This window comes from Miscanthus floridulus, chromosome 14 (assembly GCF_019320115.1).
Source record: "Miscanthus floridulus cultivar M001 chromosome 14, ASM1932011v1, whole genome shotgun sequence".
Taxonomy (NCBI): domain Eukaryota; kingdom Viridiplantae; phylum Streptophyta; class Magnoliopsida; order Poales; family Poaceae; genus Miscanthus; species Miscanthus floridulus.
Genome location: NC_089593.1, coordinates 12,425,574 through 12,441,021, shown reverse-complemented (window position 1 = coordinate 12,441,021; position 15,448 = coordinate 12,425,574). Strand labels below are relative to the sequence as shown.

Here is a 15,448-nt window from a genome sequence, read left to right as displayed (position 1 = left end):
TCGACAGACTAATGCTAAAGAAATACCGCCACAGATCAAAACGGGGATCGATCCCCAGGAAACCCTTGCACAGGGCAACAAACGCTGCCATATGCTGAATCCCATTGGGAGTTAGATGCTACAGCTCTACCTCATAGTAATCTAATAGCCCCCGGAGGAATCTATGCACGGGTACCCCGAATCCCCGCTCATGGAAGATGGCAAAAGAGACGACATACCCTTCAGGCGGCACCGGCTCACCCTCGTCGCCAGGAAGCAACCACTCCTGGACGGCGGACAGTGGGCAAAGAAGGCCACGGCGGACGAGGCCCTCCAGACGCTGGGAGGTGATGCTTGATCTGCCCCACAACTCCATTAAAGCAGTAGGGGGGAAGGGCAGGCGCGAGCTTGATGGCGGCTGGAACACGAACGCAGGCCGGTCGACGGTGGCGATGCGGGCGCGAGAGGCTGGAAAGATTGGCGGCGGATGTTTCAGAGTGCAAAGGAAGGGGAGCGAAATACGGAACCCTGGGGGCGAACCCCGCGGTTTTATAAGGGGTGACGGACGCGAGAAGGGCAACCGTCCGCCTCGATCTCTGGGCCTACCACGCGTGCCACCGCGTCACGTCACGGGACACGCACCCGCAGTCCCTATCCTCTCACCCCAAAAATCTCGGTGGATGGTTCGCCTTCCCCAAGCGAATCCAGACTCTCTACCCACTGGGGAAACGCAAGCCACAAAGGCCGGTTCTTTTTTCTTTGGCCCACCTAGGGCCCAGAAACTCGCCGGCCGGCCCAACTAAGAAGGAATCCACGAACGATTCGCAATCAAGGGCAGAAGCACCAGTTAGGACAGCCCCGAATTAGTTCCCAGCAAACGGGACGCCATGACCCACTCGGAAAAACATCCAGTTGATAAAAAAACTAAGTCCTTCAGCCTTACCCGCGAAGGGGCCGATACAACCCCCCGGGCGACTCTACTCGAGTCACCCGGGGGCTCGGGGGCTACACCCATCGGGTGCGCTCGCGCGCACCCTCCGACAAATTAGCTTCGACGAAATCAAAAACACCCTCCAGGCGGTTCTACTCGAATCACCTAGAGTCTCGGGGGCTACTATCGGGGACCTAATACCAAGGTACCCCAGAAGGTGGAACCGATAACCACCGAACGTGAAAAACTTCTGGACGCATAAGGGCGCCATGTCATCCCATGTTCGAGCGACAGGAGCTCGGTTCCGCCTCGCCCGACACCTTTGGGACAGGCTCGGTCTCGCCCGAGGGCCGAGGGATAAACTCTGTCTCGCCCGACGCCTTTAGGGCGGGCTCGGTCTCGCCCGAGGGCCGAGGGATAAACTCCGTCTCGCCCGACGCCTTGAGGGCAGGCTCGGTCTCGCCCGAGGGCTGAGGGATGAATTCCGTCTCGCCCGATCCCGGAGGGGCGGGGTCAGCCTCACCCGACGCCTTTGTGGGATAACCCTGCCTCGCCCAAAGGCTCAAGGCTAATCTCCGTCTCGCCCGACGCCTATAGGGCGGGCTCGGTCTCGCCCGAAAGCTAAGGGATGGATTCCGCCTCGCCCGATCCCGGAGGGATGGGGTTTAGTCTCGCCCAAGAGATAGGGATTGGTCTCCGTCTCACCCGACGGCCCGGAACGAGCCTCGCCCTGATCGATATCTATCCCTCATAATGATGGGTACAGGACGAGACAAGACGTTCGGGTCAACCATGGCTCCAACGGCCATACCCTGCGCCCCGGCAGGAAAAGGACTGCCAGGGAACGACAAGACTGATGCTTTAGACCCTTCCGGGCGCCGCAGAGCCCAAAAAGTATTACAGGTGCGTGCACCTCACCCTGTAGAGTTGTAGGCGCCGCCTTCAGCTCTGGGACACGGAACCCAACGAAGATATACGACAACCGCTACGCTCCAGGAAAGGATTTGCTATCTCCACGAACGACGGATATTCCGTCACCATGCTGTGGACCCGAGGGAGCGGCGCCCGCTTCCCGACCCCTCAGGTCCTCCCAGTCAGAAGGCCTTGGCCACGGCGCTACACCGGACCCCGACCCCGAATTCTCCCAACAAGGAATCATGGGAACCAGAAGGCGTGCGGAGCAAGGCTGGAGGAGGCTCATAAGTCAAAACCACTATACTACAGCCCATACCCTGCGCAGGGCAACATTCTGTGACTAACCTGACATCCTACAGAGACATCGACAACATTGTAAGCACTTATCTTCCTTCGTACTCATCAGAATGGAGGACCTGACCAGGTAGACGTGAGCCACAAGACTAAATAGAGTACGCATCCTAGAGCTCTCACCCTTGTAAAGCCAGCCCCTTCATCTATAAAAGGGGATGCGCTTCCTCCATCAAGGGGGACGGGAAAAAAGAGGACCGAACAATAGAACGCACTCATACACATATTCAAGCGGCTACGAAGCTCTTGGCCACCTTTCAATCCTTCCAAGAGAGACTTGGGACCAGTCCCTCTCTCGATAGTTTGTACCCCTTACTACAGACCGTTCACGGTGCTAATAACACAAGCAACAGCAAACTGGACGTAGGGACGTTCCGCCCGAACCAGTATAAATCTTGTGTCCTTCAGCGCACCATCCGAGCCTAACGCGCATTACTATAAATTTACTTATCGGTGCTTGTACGAAACACCGACAAGTATAATTATTGCTAATTGTTGTCTTTGAAATTATTTATTGTAATCAATAAATATGTATTTTAATTATTTATGGATAAATGGGCCATTAATTAATTTTCCTCTACCATGGTGTGTTTGTATGCTTCATGTAATTATATTAGATTTATATTCATATATATCTGAGGTATATACAATTATTCTCAAATAATTATTACTTTGATTCATTTTTATATATATCTGAATAAGTAGTCCTTTAATGTTTGTTTTGTTGTTGTTGTAAAAGATGGAGTATAGGAACTCTTGGATGTATGGTTCGTTAAGGTTCAAGGCAGGTTTCCGTGAAGAGGTGGATAAATTTATTGAAGCCGCAATGAAGCATGCAACGACATTGAAAGAGAATAAGGATACAATTATTTGCCCCTGTAAAGATTGCAAAAACCGTATGGCATGGACAGATGTGACTATCATCAGATCACATTTGATTATAGGACTACACAGTGTGGATTCATCATGGTGAAACGGTTATTGTTAACAATGAGGATGAGGAGAAATACGACGACGAAAAAATAGAATCCCTGTCCCAATATTCAGCAGAGCTTGATGCACGAATGGATTTCGAGTTTGGCAATGAACAAGGTGGTGATGCTGGTGGTTGGGATGGTAACGACGAAGGTGGTGCCAATAATGATGGTGGAGCACGTGTCGGAGTTGAAGATGATTTAGATGACATGATTCGAACCCTTGGACCAGAGATTTTACTAAATAGCCCGAAAGGTTCAGAAAATTTGGAAAGAGTGACAAAAGCATCGAAGGAGACTATGTATGGTGTTGAAAAGGGTTGTCTGACACGTTGGACATTGCTACGTTTTGTGCTTGAGCTGCTCATCCTGAAGGCTAAGTACGGCTGGTCAGACTATAGTTTCAATGATCTATTGCATCTCCTGTCATGGGTGCTGCCACAAAGACTTCATATCGATTCTCAAGACGTATACATATCGACAATCCTCATTAGCTTATATGTTTGTATACATACTTGTAACGTTCACTTTTGGATACTAACAAGTTGTATTTGCTAAAATAATTCGAACAGGGCATTTAGGTTCTATGTCAATAATCATCATGGAAGGCATGATCCAGCAAGGAAGGAAAAGCTGGCTATAAAAACACTATGTGCGGTAAGTGTAACTTACTTCTTCACTACTCCGTTACATGGCTGTCAAAAGCATTACTTAACATTTTCATATGCAAAACACACAGTGCCCTAAGCAGAAGCCTGGGAGTGTACATTGTGGATACTATATATGTTCTAAGATGGGTAACACCGGTGACTACAGGAGACACCCCTTAAGGGTAAGTTTGAACATCTTCACCCGTAGTATAAAAACTTCGTAAATGGTATGAAATACTAAACCGAAACTTGTTTTCTTGTAGTGGAGAGAAGAGAAAGGAATGAAAAGAGACCCATACAAGGATGACCAACTCTTAGAGCTCATCGGCGACCTTTGCAACTTCATATTGGACCAGATTGTACACGTCAGAGGCGCCTACCATGACCGAGAGTCTGAGTTAGGTACAAATCCTCAGTACCAATACATTCGTGAGACTGAAAGGCTAGCTCTAGGACGTTGATAACAATGTGTATGGAATTTGTATATTTAATGATGGATTGTATATATTCATGTGGATTGGACTTGTAATTGTAGTTTATAGAATACTCTTATGCTTGTAGTCGCGGTTGCGGGGTGTTCGGCAACGCGAACGCGGTTCGGAACGTTGGTCGCGGGGCGTTCAGCAACGCGAACGCAGTTCGGAACGTTGGTTGTGGGACGTTCGGCAAAGTGATTTTGAATTGAAAATTTGATTTTTTTTGCGGGAAAACGTACTGTAGGGGAGGTTCTAGATTGAACCGCCCCTACAAATACCTGTTTGTAGGGGCGGCTGGTACTACAGCCGCCCCTACAAATCGATTTGTAGGGGCGGCTGGTAATAAGAGCCGCCCCTACAAATAGATTTGTAGGGGCGGCTGGAAACACCAGCCGCTCCTACAAATGCATGATTTGTAGAGACCCTTGCGTAGGGACGGCTGGGCAAACCGCCCCTACAAATGGTCTACAACCGGCCCTAAAAATGCTTTTTGACGTAGTGTCTCCGAATCACTAGTGACACTCATGACACCACTGTCGGTTCATGCTTTAACACAGCAATGATACTCATCAGAGCACTGCAGGATCGGTGCCACACCCGACAGGTTCAATTTTTATACACCCTCAACTCTTCAAACCGTACGATTTATCTCCCTAAGAAGTTTTGAAAGCAGTTTTGATTGACCTGATGCCAAATCAGTCATCCTACATGACACCACATGAGCAATGAGGGAGCTAAACCAGGCTTTTGTGATAGTTTAGAGAGGATAATTAGACTTTATAAAAAAATATAAAAATAATCTTCTCAAAATTATCCAAATATCTGTCTAGATTAAATAAATATTAAAAATATAATTTAATATTAAAAATCATAGAAATTTTGTTTTAACTCAGGAAAATATGAAACCAGTTTTATATTTCCCCCAAAATCATGCTCCACGTTATTTTCTCTTGTACAGAATTATTTGAATCTTATATGGTCTCGAAAAATTAAAAACTACTAAAAAAATAATTTTGCAAGACACTGCTCAAACATTAACGTAGGCGGTCACAAAATGCAACCGTCTTCTAAAATACCTGAGGATTTTCGGAGACGATCATTTTATTTATGGAGGCAATCACAATTGCCCATCTCGCAAAATGGATTTATGGAGGTGGACGTTTTATTTACGCATGTGGTCAGATTTTGACCGCCTCCTAAAATTAATTTACGGAAGAGGCTTGCCTCCGAAAATGGAGGTCATTTCCGCAGGCGGACCTCTTAAAAGACCCGCCTCCTAAAATACCCCTGAGGCCCAACCAAAGCCCAAATCAAACCTTCTACCGGGCTTTATATAAATACAGGGAGTTATGGTTTCTTCCCCGATCTCACATTCTCTGTCCCTTAGCTCTCTCTCTTCTCTCTCCGTCGGCGGCAAAGGTGGCGCAAACGGGCCTCCTCTTGCTCCTCTGGCGGCGTGTGGGCCTCCTTCTCCAATGGCGGCGCGCGGGCCTCCTCCGGCGGTGCGCGGGCCTCCTTTTGCTCCTCCAGCGGCGGCCTCGATCTAGATCTGCACAAATGGCGGTGGGGCGTGAGGCCTCCTACTCCGACGGTGGCGCGCGCGGCCCCTACTCCGGCGGTGGGGCGCGGGGCTCCTCCTCCTGCTGTGCACGGGGCCCCTCCTCTGGCGACGTGCGATCTTCTCCTCCTCTGGCGGCCTCTAGATCTACTCTAGTGGCGGCGCGTGCAACCCCACCTCCGGTGGCGGATCCGGCTTGGAGCACCTACTGCTCGCGCAGATCTGAGAGCGGGCTCAGCAGCAGCGGCGTGGTTCGGAAGCGGCTCGGCGGCGGCGTTCCCAGTAGCGGGCTCGGCGTTGGGCCTGTGCCTTTTTTTTAAACCTATTTTCGCACACAGGCATTGTGCCCGCCTCGAGAAAAGCCTATTTTTCAAGACGGCCACTGCGACCACCTCGGAAAAAGCTGATTAACGCAGTCCATTTCATCCAGGCCGACGTGTTGCTTGCCTAGGAAAACCAGAAACGGCCGCCTGTAGAAAAGCTCTGTGTAGTAGTGAAAATTAGGCCAAATATGAAATGCAGGATACAGACAAGATAAATCCGTAGCGTAGATCACCGTGGAAACTACAAAAAAAAACATTTCCTCAGCAGCAATATCTTGATTAACCATCGAGACATGCACGAGAAATTCCAAATATAAAACATATAATTAGAACTTTGATTACGCATTAGCAACATGCATGTATCATGTGGTTTAATAACTTTATAGTAGCGCATTGTCTTCTTTAGGAGACATCACAACGACAACGTGTGCAAACTCATTGGACAATCACCAACAGTCCGCATGCGACTTCTCAGACTTACCAACCGACTTCTATGACCGCTTCCTCGTTCGTTGTCACTGTCGTAGGTTTATGCATATACCGGGAGCACATGATCAAGGCAGTTTAGACGGGCTCATGATGCCGGAGTTCATGCGTTTCCTAAAATCATGCTCTAGATTATGGTTCCTAGCTCAGGAAAATATAGAACATGATTCAGTTAAAAAATTTGTATGAATTTTCTAATATTAAATCAGATTTTGATATCTTTGAATGCATATTTATTATAGAAAGAATATTTGGATTTCTTTAAAAATAGTTCTATAAATTTTTTATAGTCTAATTGACCTCTCTAAACTATTGTGGAAGTCCGATTTGTCTCTCTCGTGGCCGAGGTGGCACCATGTAAGATGACTGACGTGATGCGACGTCAGCCAAAACAATTTTAGGAACCACCTGGGAAGGTAAATTGGACCGTTTCAAGAGTTAGAGTGCAGAAATTTGGTTTTCTATTTGAGCGAGGTAAGTCTAACTGACCTCTGTAAACTACCACGAAAGATCATCTACTCATGACCTCTATAACTGACCTCTAACTGATCTTCTTCGTGACCGGCGTGGCACAACGTCAGTCAAAACCACTTTCAGAACTGCACGCGCAAGGTAAATCGAACGTTTTCAAGAGTTAGAAGAGTCTAAAAATCTGATTTTCTAATTAATGGAGCTCAGATGAAGTTTTTTGAAAGGGAAAGGGCATTACATGCACAGGGCCACACATGGGCCCGCAGGAGCACTGTACGCGTGCGTTGCTCTGTGTTGACCTGATGAGCCCAGGGGCCTGGACCAGGGGTAACGTGCGAATGCGATCCCTGCGTCCTGTTCTGCCGCTATGTTCGCTTTCGGACACACTGATTTTCTCTCACAGTAAACCAGTACCAGAACTTGTAGAAACCAACAGGGAACAGACCGCTTGTCTCGTCGGCCCACCACAGCGACAACGATCCTATATAAATTGCCATCTCCTCTTCTACCTCTGCAATCCGGTCGGCAAGCCAATCACTGGACCCCAAGCTCCGCCACACACAAGCACGCAGAGGCCTCTAGATCTGTGTCCAGGGAGGTACCCTACGTCCCTACCCTACCAGGCCAGGCTACCACAAGATCGAGCCGGGGGACAAGAAAAATGCCCAAGACGAAGGTGCACCCCAACGCCGCCGCCGACCCAGTCCCGGTCAGCACCAGCGGCGCGTGCACAGGCAGCGCGGCGGCGCCCGACGAGGCGGAGCCTCCCACGGTGCTGACGGTGTGGCGCAAGTCGCTGCTCTTCAACTGCGACGGCTTCACCGTCTACGACGCCAGCGGCGACCTGGCCTTTCGCGTCGACTCCTACGACGCCTCCGGCCGCCGGCGCGCCGAGGTCGTGCTCATGGACGCCACGGGAACCCCGCTCCTGACCGTCCGCCGCAAGAGGAGGCTCGGCATGATGGCGGAGCGCTGGGTGATCTACGACGGCGACGCCGCCTCGGATGCCGAGGCGGAGCGCAGCAACAGCAAGCCGCTCCTCTCCGTGCGCCGCCACAGAAGGGCGTCGTCGAAGGAGAAGGCGCTGGCCTACGTGACGCCCCTTGTGCCAGCCTCCTCCTCGTCAGGCCGCCGCACCACCGCCGAGGCCGAGGCATCGTACGTGGTGGAGGGCTCGTACGGGCTGCGCGCCTGCGCCGTGCGGGACACGCACGGGGACGCCGTGGTGGCCGAGGTCCGCCGGAAGGAGGCCGTGGTGGGGGACGACGTGTTCCGCCTGGTGGCGGACCCACGCCTCGGCGCGACGCTTGCCATGGGCCTCGTCATCGCCCTCGATGAGATGTTCGCCGGTGGCCGGTCCGCGCGGTCGTCGTCCCTGCTGCGCAGCAGGACATGGTCGGTGTAGCCGGCACCCGGCAACTGCAACGTTAACGTCGCAGCCATGGCCCATGGGTTGGGAGTGGGATGGGACCCAACATGCATGTAGAGACAACACAACATCGATCCCTGCGGCGGAGATCGTCCAATCCAACAAACTGAAGTAGCAGCGGCCGCCGCCGGCGTCGTCTTCGTCCAGGATTTTGCTCAAGGATGGATGCTGTTTTCAGTTGAGCTTCCTTCAGTTTGTTCACTCAACTCACTTTTAAATTCACAATTGACAGTAATTATAACGAACAAACACTACGGACTCCAACAGTTGGAACTTGGAAGCTCTATGCCTTTGTACTGTATACCCAAAACAGTCTAGCTAGTACTACTGAAACGCGCCATCTAGTTCTACACTTCTATATTTCATCATGTGCCTGAATTTTTTTTCGTTGATTTGTAATTTTGCCGTGTTTGGCTGTAGAGAAAAGTTGTGAAAATATCTCTTGTGAGTTGTCTTTTCAATTGTATTAGTTCGTTGCATAAGATTATTATTTCTAAAAAGTCAAATGTAGCAACTCGCTGAGTAGAGATTGAAACTGTAACGACTAGCGAGCAAATACATACGGAGTATACACAGTGTTCTTCATTGCATCGTCTCGATCTGTCAGTCTGGCCCAGGGGCCAATCATAGAGCCACATTCTAATCGCCTCTGTTTTGGCTCCAAGAAATTTATAAAAAAATAAAGAATGAAAATGGCAATGAGGAATGCATGCGAATTTGTGTATGTATGGATGAACTCCGCGTTGTATTTTCCGCTGTGTTTATTTGTCTCATGCTGCTTGCTTTATTTGCGAGGCCGGTTTTAGAAAGATGATGCATACACGCTGCTCCCTCCATTTCAAAATGTAAGTTGTTCTCGTTTTTATATATATATATATATATATATATATATATATATATATATATATATATATATATGGAGAGGCTATTCAGTAGCTGGCTACAAAATAAGTTATTCTGTAGCCACCTCCATTTACTATAATTTTATATACTAATTTACCATAATATAAATACATATTTACGATAGTTGGGTTACTATAACACATGGGGATATTTACCATAACGTTATATTAAACCACTTAGTAAGGAGTTACTATAATCTCGTAAATTAACATAGTAATTATCGTAACTCAAAGTGGCTACGGAATAAGTTATTTTGTAGCCAGCTATAGAGTAGTTGTTCTATATATATATATATATATATATATATATATATATATATATATATATATATATATATATATATATATATATATATATATATATATATATAACCTTGAGTTACTATAATTACTATGTTAATTTATGAGATTATAGTAACTCCTTACTAAGTGGTTTACTATAACGTTATGGTAAATATCCCTATGTGTTATAGTAACCCAACTATAGTAAATATATATTGACATTATCGTAAATTAGTATATAAAATTATGGTAAATGGAGGTGGCTACAGAATAACTTATTCTGTAGCTGGCTACTGAATAGCCTCTCCATATATATATATATATATATATATATATATATATATATATATATATATATAGGTTTTACTAATATAAATATGGATACATAAGAAATATTTATATTAGGAAAAGCTGTGTATATAGAAAAACCAGAACGACACAATTTGGGAGTGGGGAGTAGACAGGATCAGTGGCGGAGCCAGGATTTATACTCGAGGGGGGGGGGGGGGGGGGGGCGTCAGGAATTATACTTAGGGGGGGCCGGCTCGGTCTTTTTCATTGCGATAATTTTATTATCTAGTTGTGTTTTGTATGATTATATTATCTAGAAGATATTAATAGGTATATATGACAAGAATTTTATATAATCTCCCTCTTAATATAAATAAAAAATATTAAGTCATACTACTAATTTTTTGTTGTTGTGAAACATTGGGGGGGGGGGGGGCATGGCCCCTGCCAGCCCCACCTTGGCTCTGCCAGTGGACAGGATTGGACCCATGTTATTTACATGACACTATATGTAGTAGGCAGTTTATTTCATCTTAGTAGACAATGATCATGCCGAATGGAATATAATGTTAGGTTAGCCGTGTTCATCACAGTAAAGCTGAATTGAAGTAGTTTTTCGTTGCTCAGCCGTTTCTCCATCTATCACTTTCAGGCGGTGAACTTTTGCGCTTCTTTTTCATGACGAAATGGTTGAAGTTGCACATTTCGTCCATTTGTGCACTTTTCTTGCCTAATAACATTAATTAAATTGCATGTCTGAGGCCAGTCTCTAGGAGTTTCATAGAAGTTTCATCTACATTAAATAGATTGCCATATAGGCATTTTTGATGATATGATAGTGTATTTAAGAAGAGATAGAAGAAATGAGTTTCATCTAGACGAAACTTTCTTGGCTTGTGATTACCAACTCTCTGAGTCATGAAATTAAATGCCTATGAAACTATGGAATAAAACTTTGCATTGAAAGTGTGTGTTTTATCCAAGTTTCATTTCATTCTACTATGACATGATAGTCTTGAAAATATCGCCATGAAACTATCCACCGAGACTGTCATGCATGCATTGTGTGAAAGCCTGCTGCAAGGAGACGTTAACTTGTGGCCCTCTCTTTTATTTGTAGCCACAGTTTCTCTATACGTCAATCCATATTGTACCTCTGGTGGTGTATCCTTTTTTTTTTTTTTTGCATTTTTTATCTACTAGTAAACATGTTCGTGCGTTGCAACGGAACTATAATTTATTATGCTGTCGACAACACGACCATCGGCATATTCGCTGGTTGGTTTCTGGGCTAGTTTGAGCTGGCTGGTGCTGATTTGTTGTGAGAGGAAAACACTGTTGACTGATTGGTTTGGGCTGACTGAAACCAACAAGCGAACAGGCTATTGCAAGGCAGCTTGAACCGGCGGCACGACGACCATGGTTGCACACGCACGCGGTGTCACCAACTATGGCCAGGCAGTCTGAGCGAACGGTGCGGCGGCCACCATGTTTACCTGGCCAACAATGCGAGGTTGCACGGTGGGGCAGCACAACGCCAGGGAGTTACTTTCTCCGTTCCTAAATAATTGTCGTTTTCATTTCTCGAGGAGCTAGTCAAATACTTTTAACTTTGATCAAATACATATAAGAAAATGTTAATATTTGTAGTACATGATTAGTATTACTAGATAGATCATTGAATCTATTTTCATAATTAATTTATTTGGAGATATAAATGTTGCTAATATTTTTTATAAACATAGTTAAACTTTAGAAAGTTTGACTGACACGAGTACCATAGCGACACTTATTTAGAGACGGAGGGAGTACTCTATTACTCTCATAAATTAGTATAGTAGTTATGATAACTCAAATGATCAAAGAATAAATTATTTTGTGGCCAGTTACAAAACAGACTTAGGGACAGATTAGAGTATATAACATACAATATACGTTAGACATCTTTGAATTACATCGCCAAGTTTGATTTTTTTATTGCCTCAACCTTTGAGTACACGCGGTAGCATGTGACATTTGATTTAAACAAATAATTATCACCATTAATGGAAGCAAAGTAGCCGGCTGGCCTCGGGTGGCTGCGGGGACGCTGGCCTCGTGGGGTGAGCTCGCCGGCCGCGAGGACGCCGTTCCGTGCTGGAAGCGCCGCCTCTCTCCGCCCAACGCTGCTGCCCTGCTTCAGCGCCCAGTGGGGGCGCTGTGGGGCGACGACGAGGCACGGATGGCTCAGGGCAGTCCCAATAGTAATTTCTATAACATAGGATACCGTACCTAAAAAAATACTGCTTTTCAACTCATGGTTTTTATGAGTAATAATTATTTTCTCTTTCTCTCTCTCAACTCTATCTTCTTTTTCCAATGGGAGTGCGACACGACCTCCCTAGAAACTGATGGTTTCTCCCTAATGGTGATTTCATGGTTTCTTGGTGCATTGGGTTAAGAGTAGACCTGATTTTTTCATGAAGAAATCATTTCTATGATTTTTGCTCTCTTTCTTCATTAATTACGTTGCCATGTCAGCATTTTGCCTACGTGGCAAATCATTTAATGAGGATAGAAACCATCATCAATGCACCATTGGGACTACCCTCAGATAGTTAATTTTTATTGCTTTGGGCGTTGACGAAGGCGAAGCGGCCGGCAGTGCGGCACAAGCATCTCGCCGACAAATCTTGCCCTGAGCCCACGATATGATCGAATTTTTTTGTTGGTTTTTTGGTGCAATCACGTAATTTATGTTGTTTGTTTTTCTGGATTTTTCTATTTCTATTTGGATTCGACTTCGACAGAATTACTTGCCTGAGATATGCGTATCCAAGTTGGTTTTGTTCGTTGTTTTACCAAATTCTCCTTCCTTTCCTTTTAGTCCGAAAAAAAAAGAATCCATGAAAAAAAAGGACCCAGGACTTGAAAACGAAAAAAACGTAAACACGTAACCGGTAACCGAGTCGATGTCTTAGTTGGACAAAAATTTAGAGGTGGCAGAAATTTTGACTCTTTATTATTAGGTATAATATTTTTCTCGATCATGCAAAATGTTTACGTGTCTCTATATTAAGGCAAAGAAAAGGTTTAATACAACACGCCTTAGCGACGTCCTAGAGAACAGAAGAATTGTATATGGACGCTCAGATCCAACATAGTATACTGAATCTATGGTGTTATATTGGACACTGGTCAACCCGAAATGAGGCGCCGGCTAGGAGGTCTATGCCCGGGTAGCTGAGCAGCGGCGGCGCCGCTTGCGCACACCCACGTCGCCGTCCGGTTGGAATAACTCACGAAGTGCCTTTATATTACTAGGGTCACTGCCACCGCTATAGATTTCTTCGTACACCTTCATGGCTGACGTGGACGGAGACTGAAACAACCCCGATTTCCGCGAAGGGAAATCCACAGAGTCGAAGTGTAATAAGACCGTGGTAGATCATATTACCCAAATTTCAGTCGAATATCACATCCATACAACGATATAATCAGGGTACAATAGTGCGGAATTACATAAATTATTACATCGCCGCATTGGCGAAATCAAAAGTAGCATTCATTCAGAACAGCTTGAAGATAAGATCGCCAAAACTCGAGCGTAGGCATGAACCCCTCATCCATCAAACTCCTCGGAGCTATACTCCTCAGCAGAACCTGTGTGCCAAAATTTATCAGTACGATTTGTACTGGCCACTCCCAACCCTATGAGCATTGCTTTGTGGAATTTGGATACAAGTTGGATATAATCAAAGGAACCTATAAGGCTGTGGTTTCCTATGCATTTAGCATATCAGGTATATAATAACAGTTGGTCAAGTTTTAACACCATTTTCTCACACATCCCATCCCATTCCCATTCCAGAGCCAGGTTACGTCCCTGGGATCGACATACCACCATCTCCACACCATCACCATACCATAACCATACCATCGCTCAGTCGATAGGCCAACTCCCTCTCGGCACTGTCTCAAGGCCCGTAGCCCCTGGCTACGTCCGAACACTCACTCCCAGGGGGAGAAAAGAAGGACTCATCTCTCTATCTAGTTTAAGTGAAACCCAGGAAAGGTCCATAGCCGACAAGTCAGCACATGTATCGATCGATCAACCATACACTCTGTAGAGGTTTTACATAACCACAAGATCCGCCTTCCTCGCTGACCGTCGTCAACTGGGCTGATACCGGCCGCTTGCTAGCCTAGGATAATGCCACTCTACCATTCAGCCCTGGTACACCCCAAGTCTAGTCTGGGGTGGCTGAAACTGTGAGTCATGAGCCGGGTCCACAAGGTCTCTATGAAGTCTTGGAAGGGTGTGGGGGAAAAACCTCCACGCCCCGTACCTCCTTACACTGTCCACTATTCAACCTAGCAGTAGTGGCAATATCCTACCAAGTAGTCTGGCCGTTCCGCACCATATAGGGCGAGTGGTACGTAAGGCTTCCCGGTGAATCTGAGTACTAGTAAGTCCTTAGGGATGACCAAGCCAGAATGTCTCCATCAGGGTTTCCATTTACCATGCCACCACAGCACCTCCATCCTGGGCTCCTCCCATCACAGGTTTACACCCAGGACCACCTCATATACTATTTACCCACCACAGGTATCCATTTCCAAAGGTGCCCAGGTAGCATCCCATGGCAAGACTTGCCCTAGGCTCATCGTATACTTCAACTTGGTCGACACAACCCTCACCCTCCACACACCCAAGTCACACACGCAACACTCTCCCCATAGTCCAGATAACACCAGTTTTCCACCACGCATGTAGTATAAGCGTAGTAGAAGTATAAGTAATGAAATATATAGCAGTAAGCGTGTGTCTAACCTAATAGCAGAGTATGCAGGGGTAAGGTTGCGTCAAGGTAAAGGCCATCAAGAAAGCATACTACCATGCAAGTCCTATCACAGTGTGATTACAACTATAAAGTAAAGCAATAGCGGTTCTATATTAGCCATGCGTAATAGGTGCTATGAGATTGGGTGGGATGTGGCACCTTTAGTGTAGTCATCTCCGTACTCCTCACGGTACTCACGATCCTCATCTGTCTGATTCTCTTCTGAGTCTGCAAACGATCACATTATAGTCATGTTAGCGACGTCTATAGAATAGCACAAAGAAGCAATGAAAATTCAAAAGAGCCAAATGCACTCAAACATAGGTTCATTGCGTAGAGCTCGATTTTAGATGAGTTTTGGTCCTAGTTTCGTATTTTTCTGAGGTCGTATGAATTAGTTATGAATTTTTGAAGATTAAATTTATTTTTGAAAATGGAAAAGGCTGAATTAATCATGGGCTAACACGTGTCTCGCAGCGACTGGTCCACGTGGCATGCTGACGTCAGCATGATGTCATCATCTCGATTCCGTGTTAACAGGTGGGGTCCAGCTGACGTCAGCATGACGTGTGGGTCCAGAGTGTCCGTGTCACTGACATGTGGAGCC

General features: G+C 46.3%; 1 protein-coding gene across 1 annotated transcript; it reads left to right on the top strand.

Annotated features, from left to right (window-relative positions):
* Positions 1 to 7,759: 7,759 nt before the first annotated feature.
* Positions 7,760 to 8,613, top strand: LOC136506132 (protein LURP-one-related 8-like). The gene has a single exon (XM_066501249.1). It carries the CDS (start codon positions 7,776 to 7,778, stop codon positions 8,517 to 8,519), a length of 744 nt encoding a protein of 247 aa, XP_066357346.1. The 5' UTR covers positions 7,760 to 7,775; the 3' UTR covers positions 8,520 to 8,613.
* The last annotated feature ends 6,835 nt before the right edge of the window (positions 8,614 to 15,448 follow it).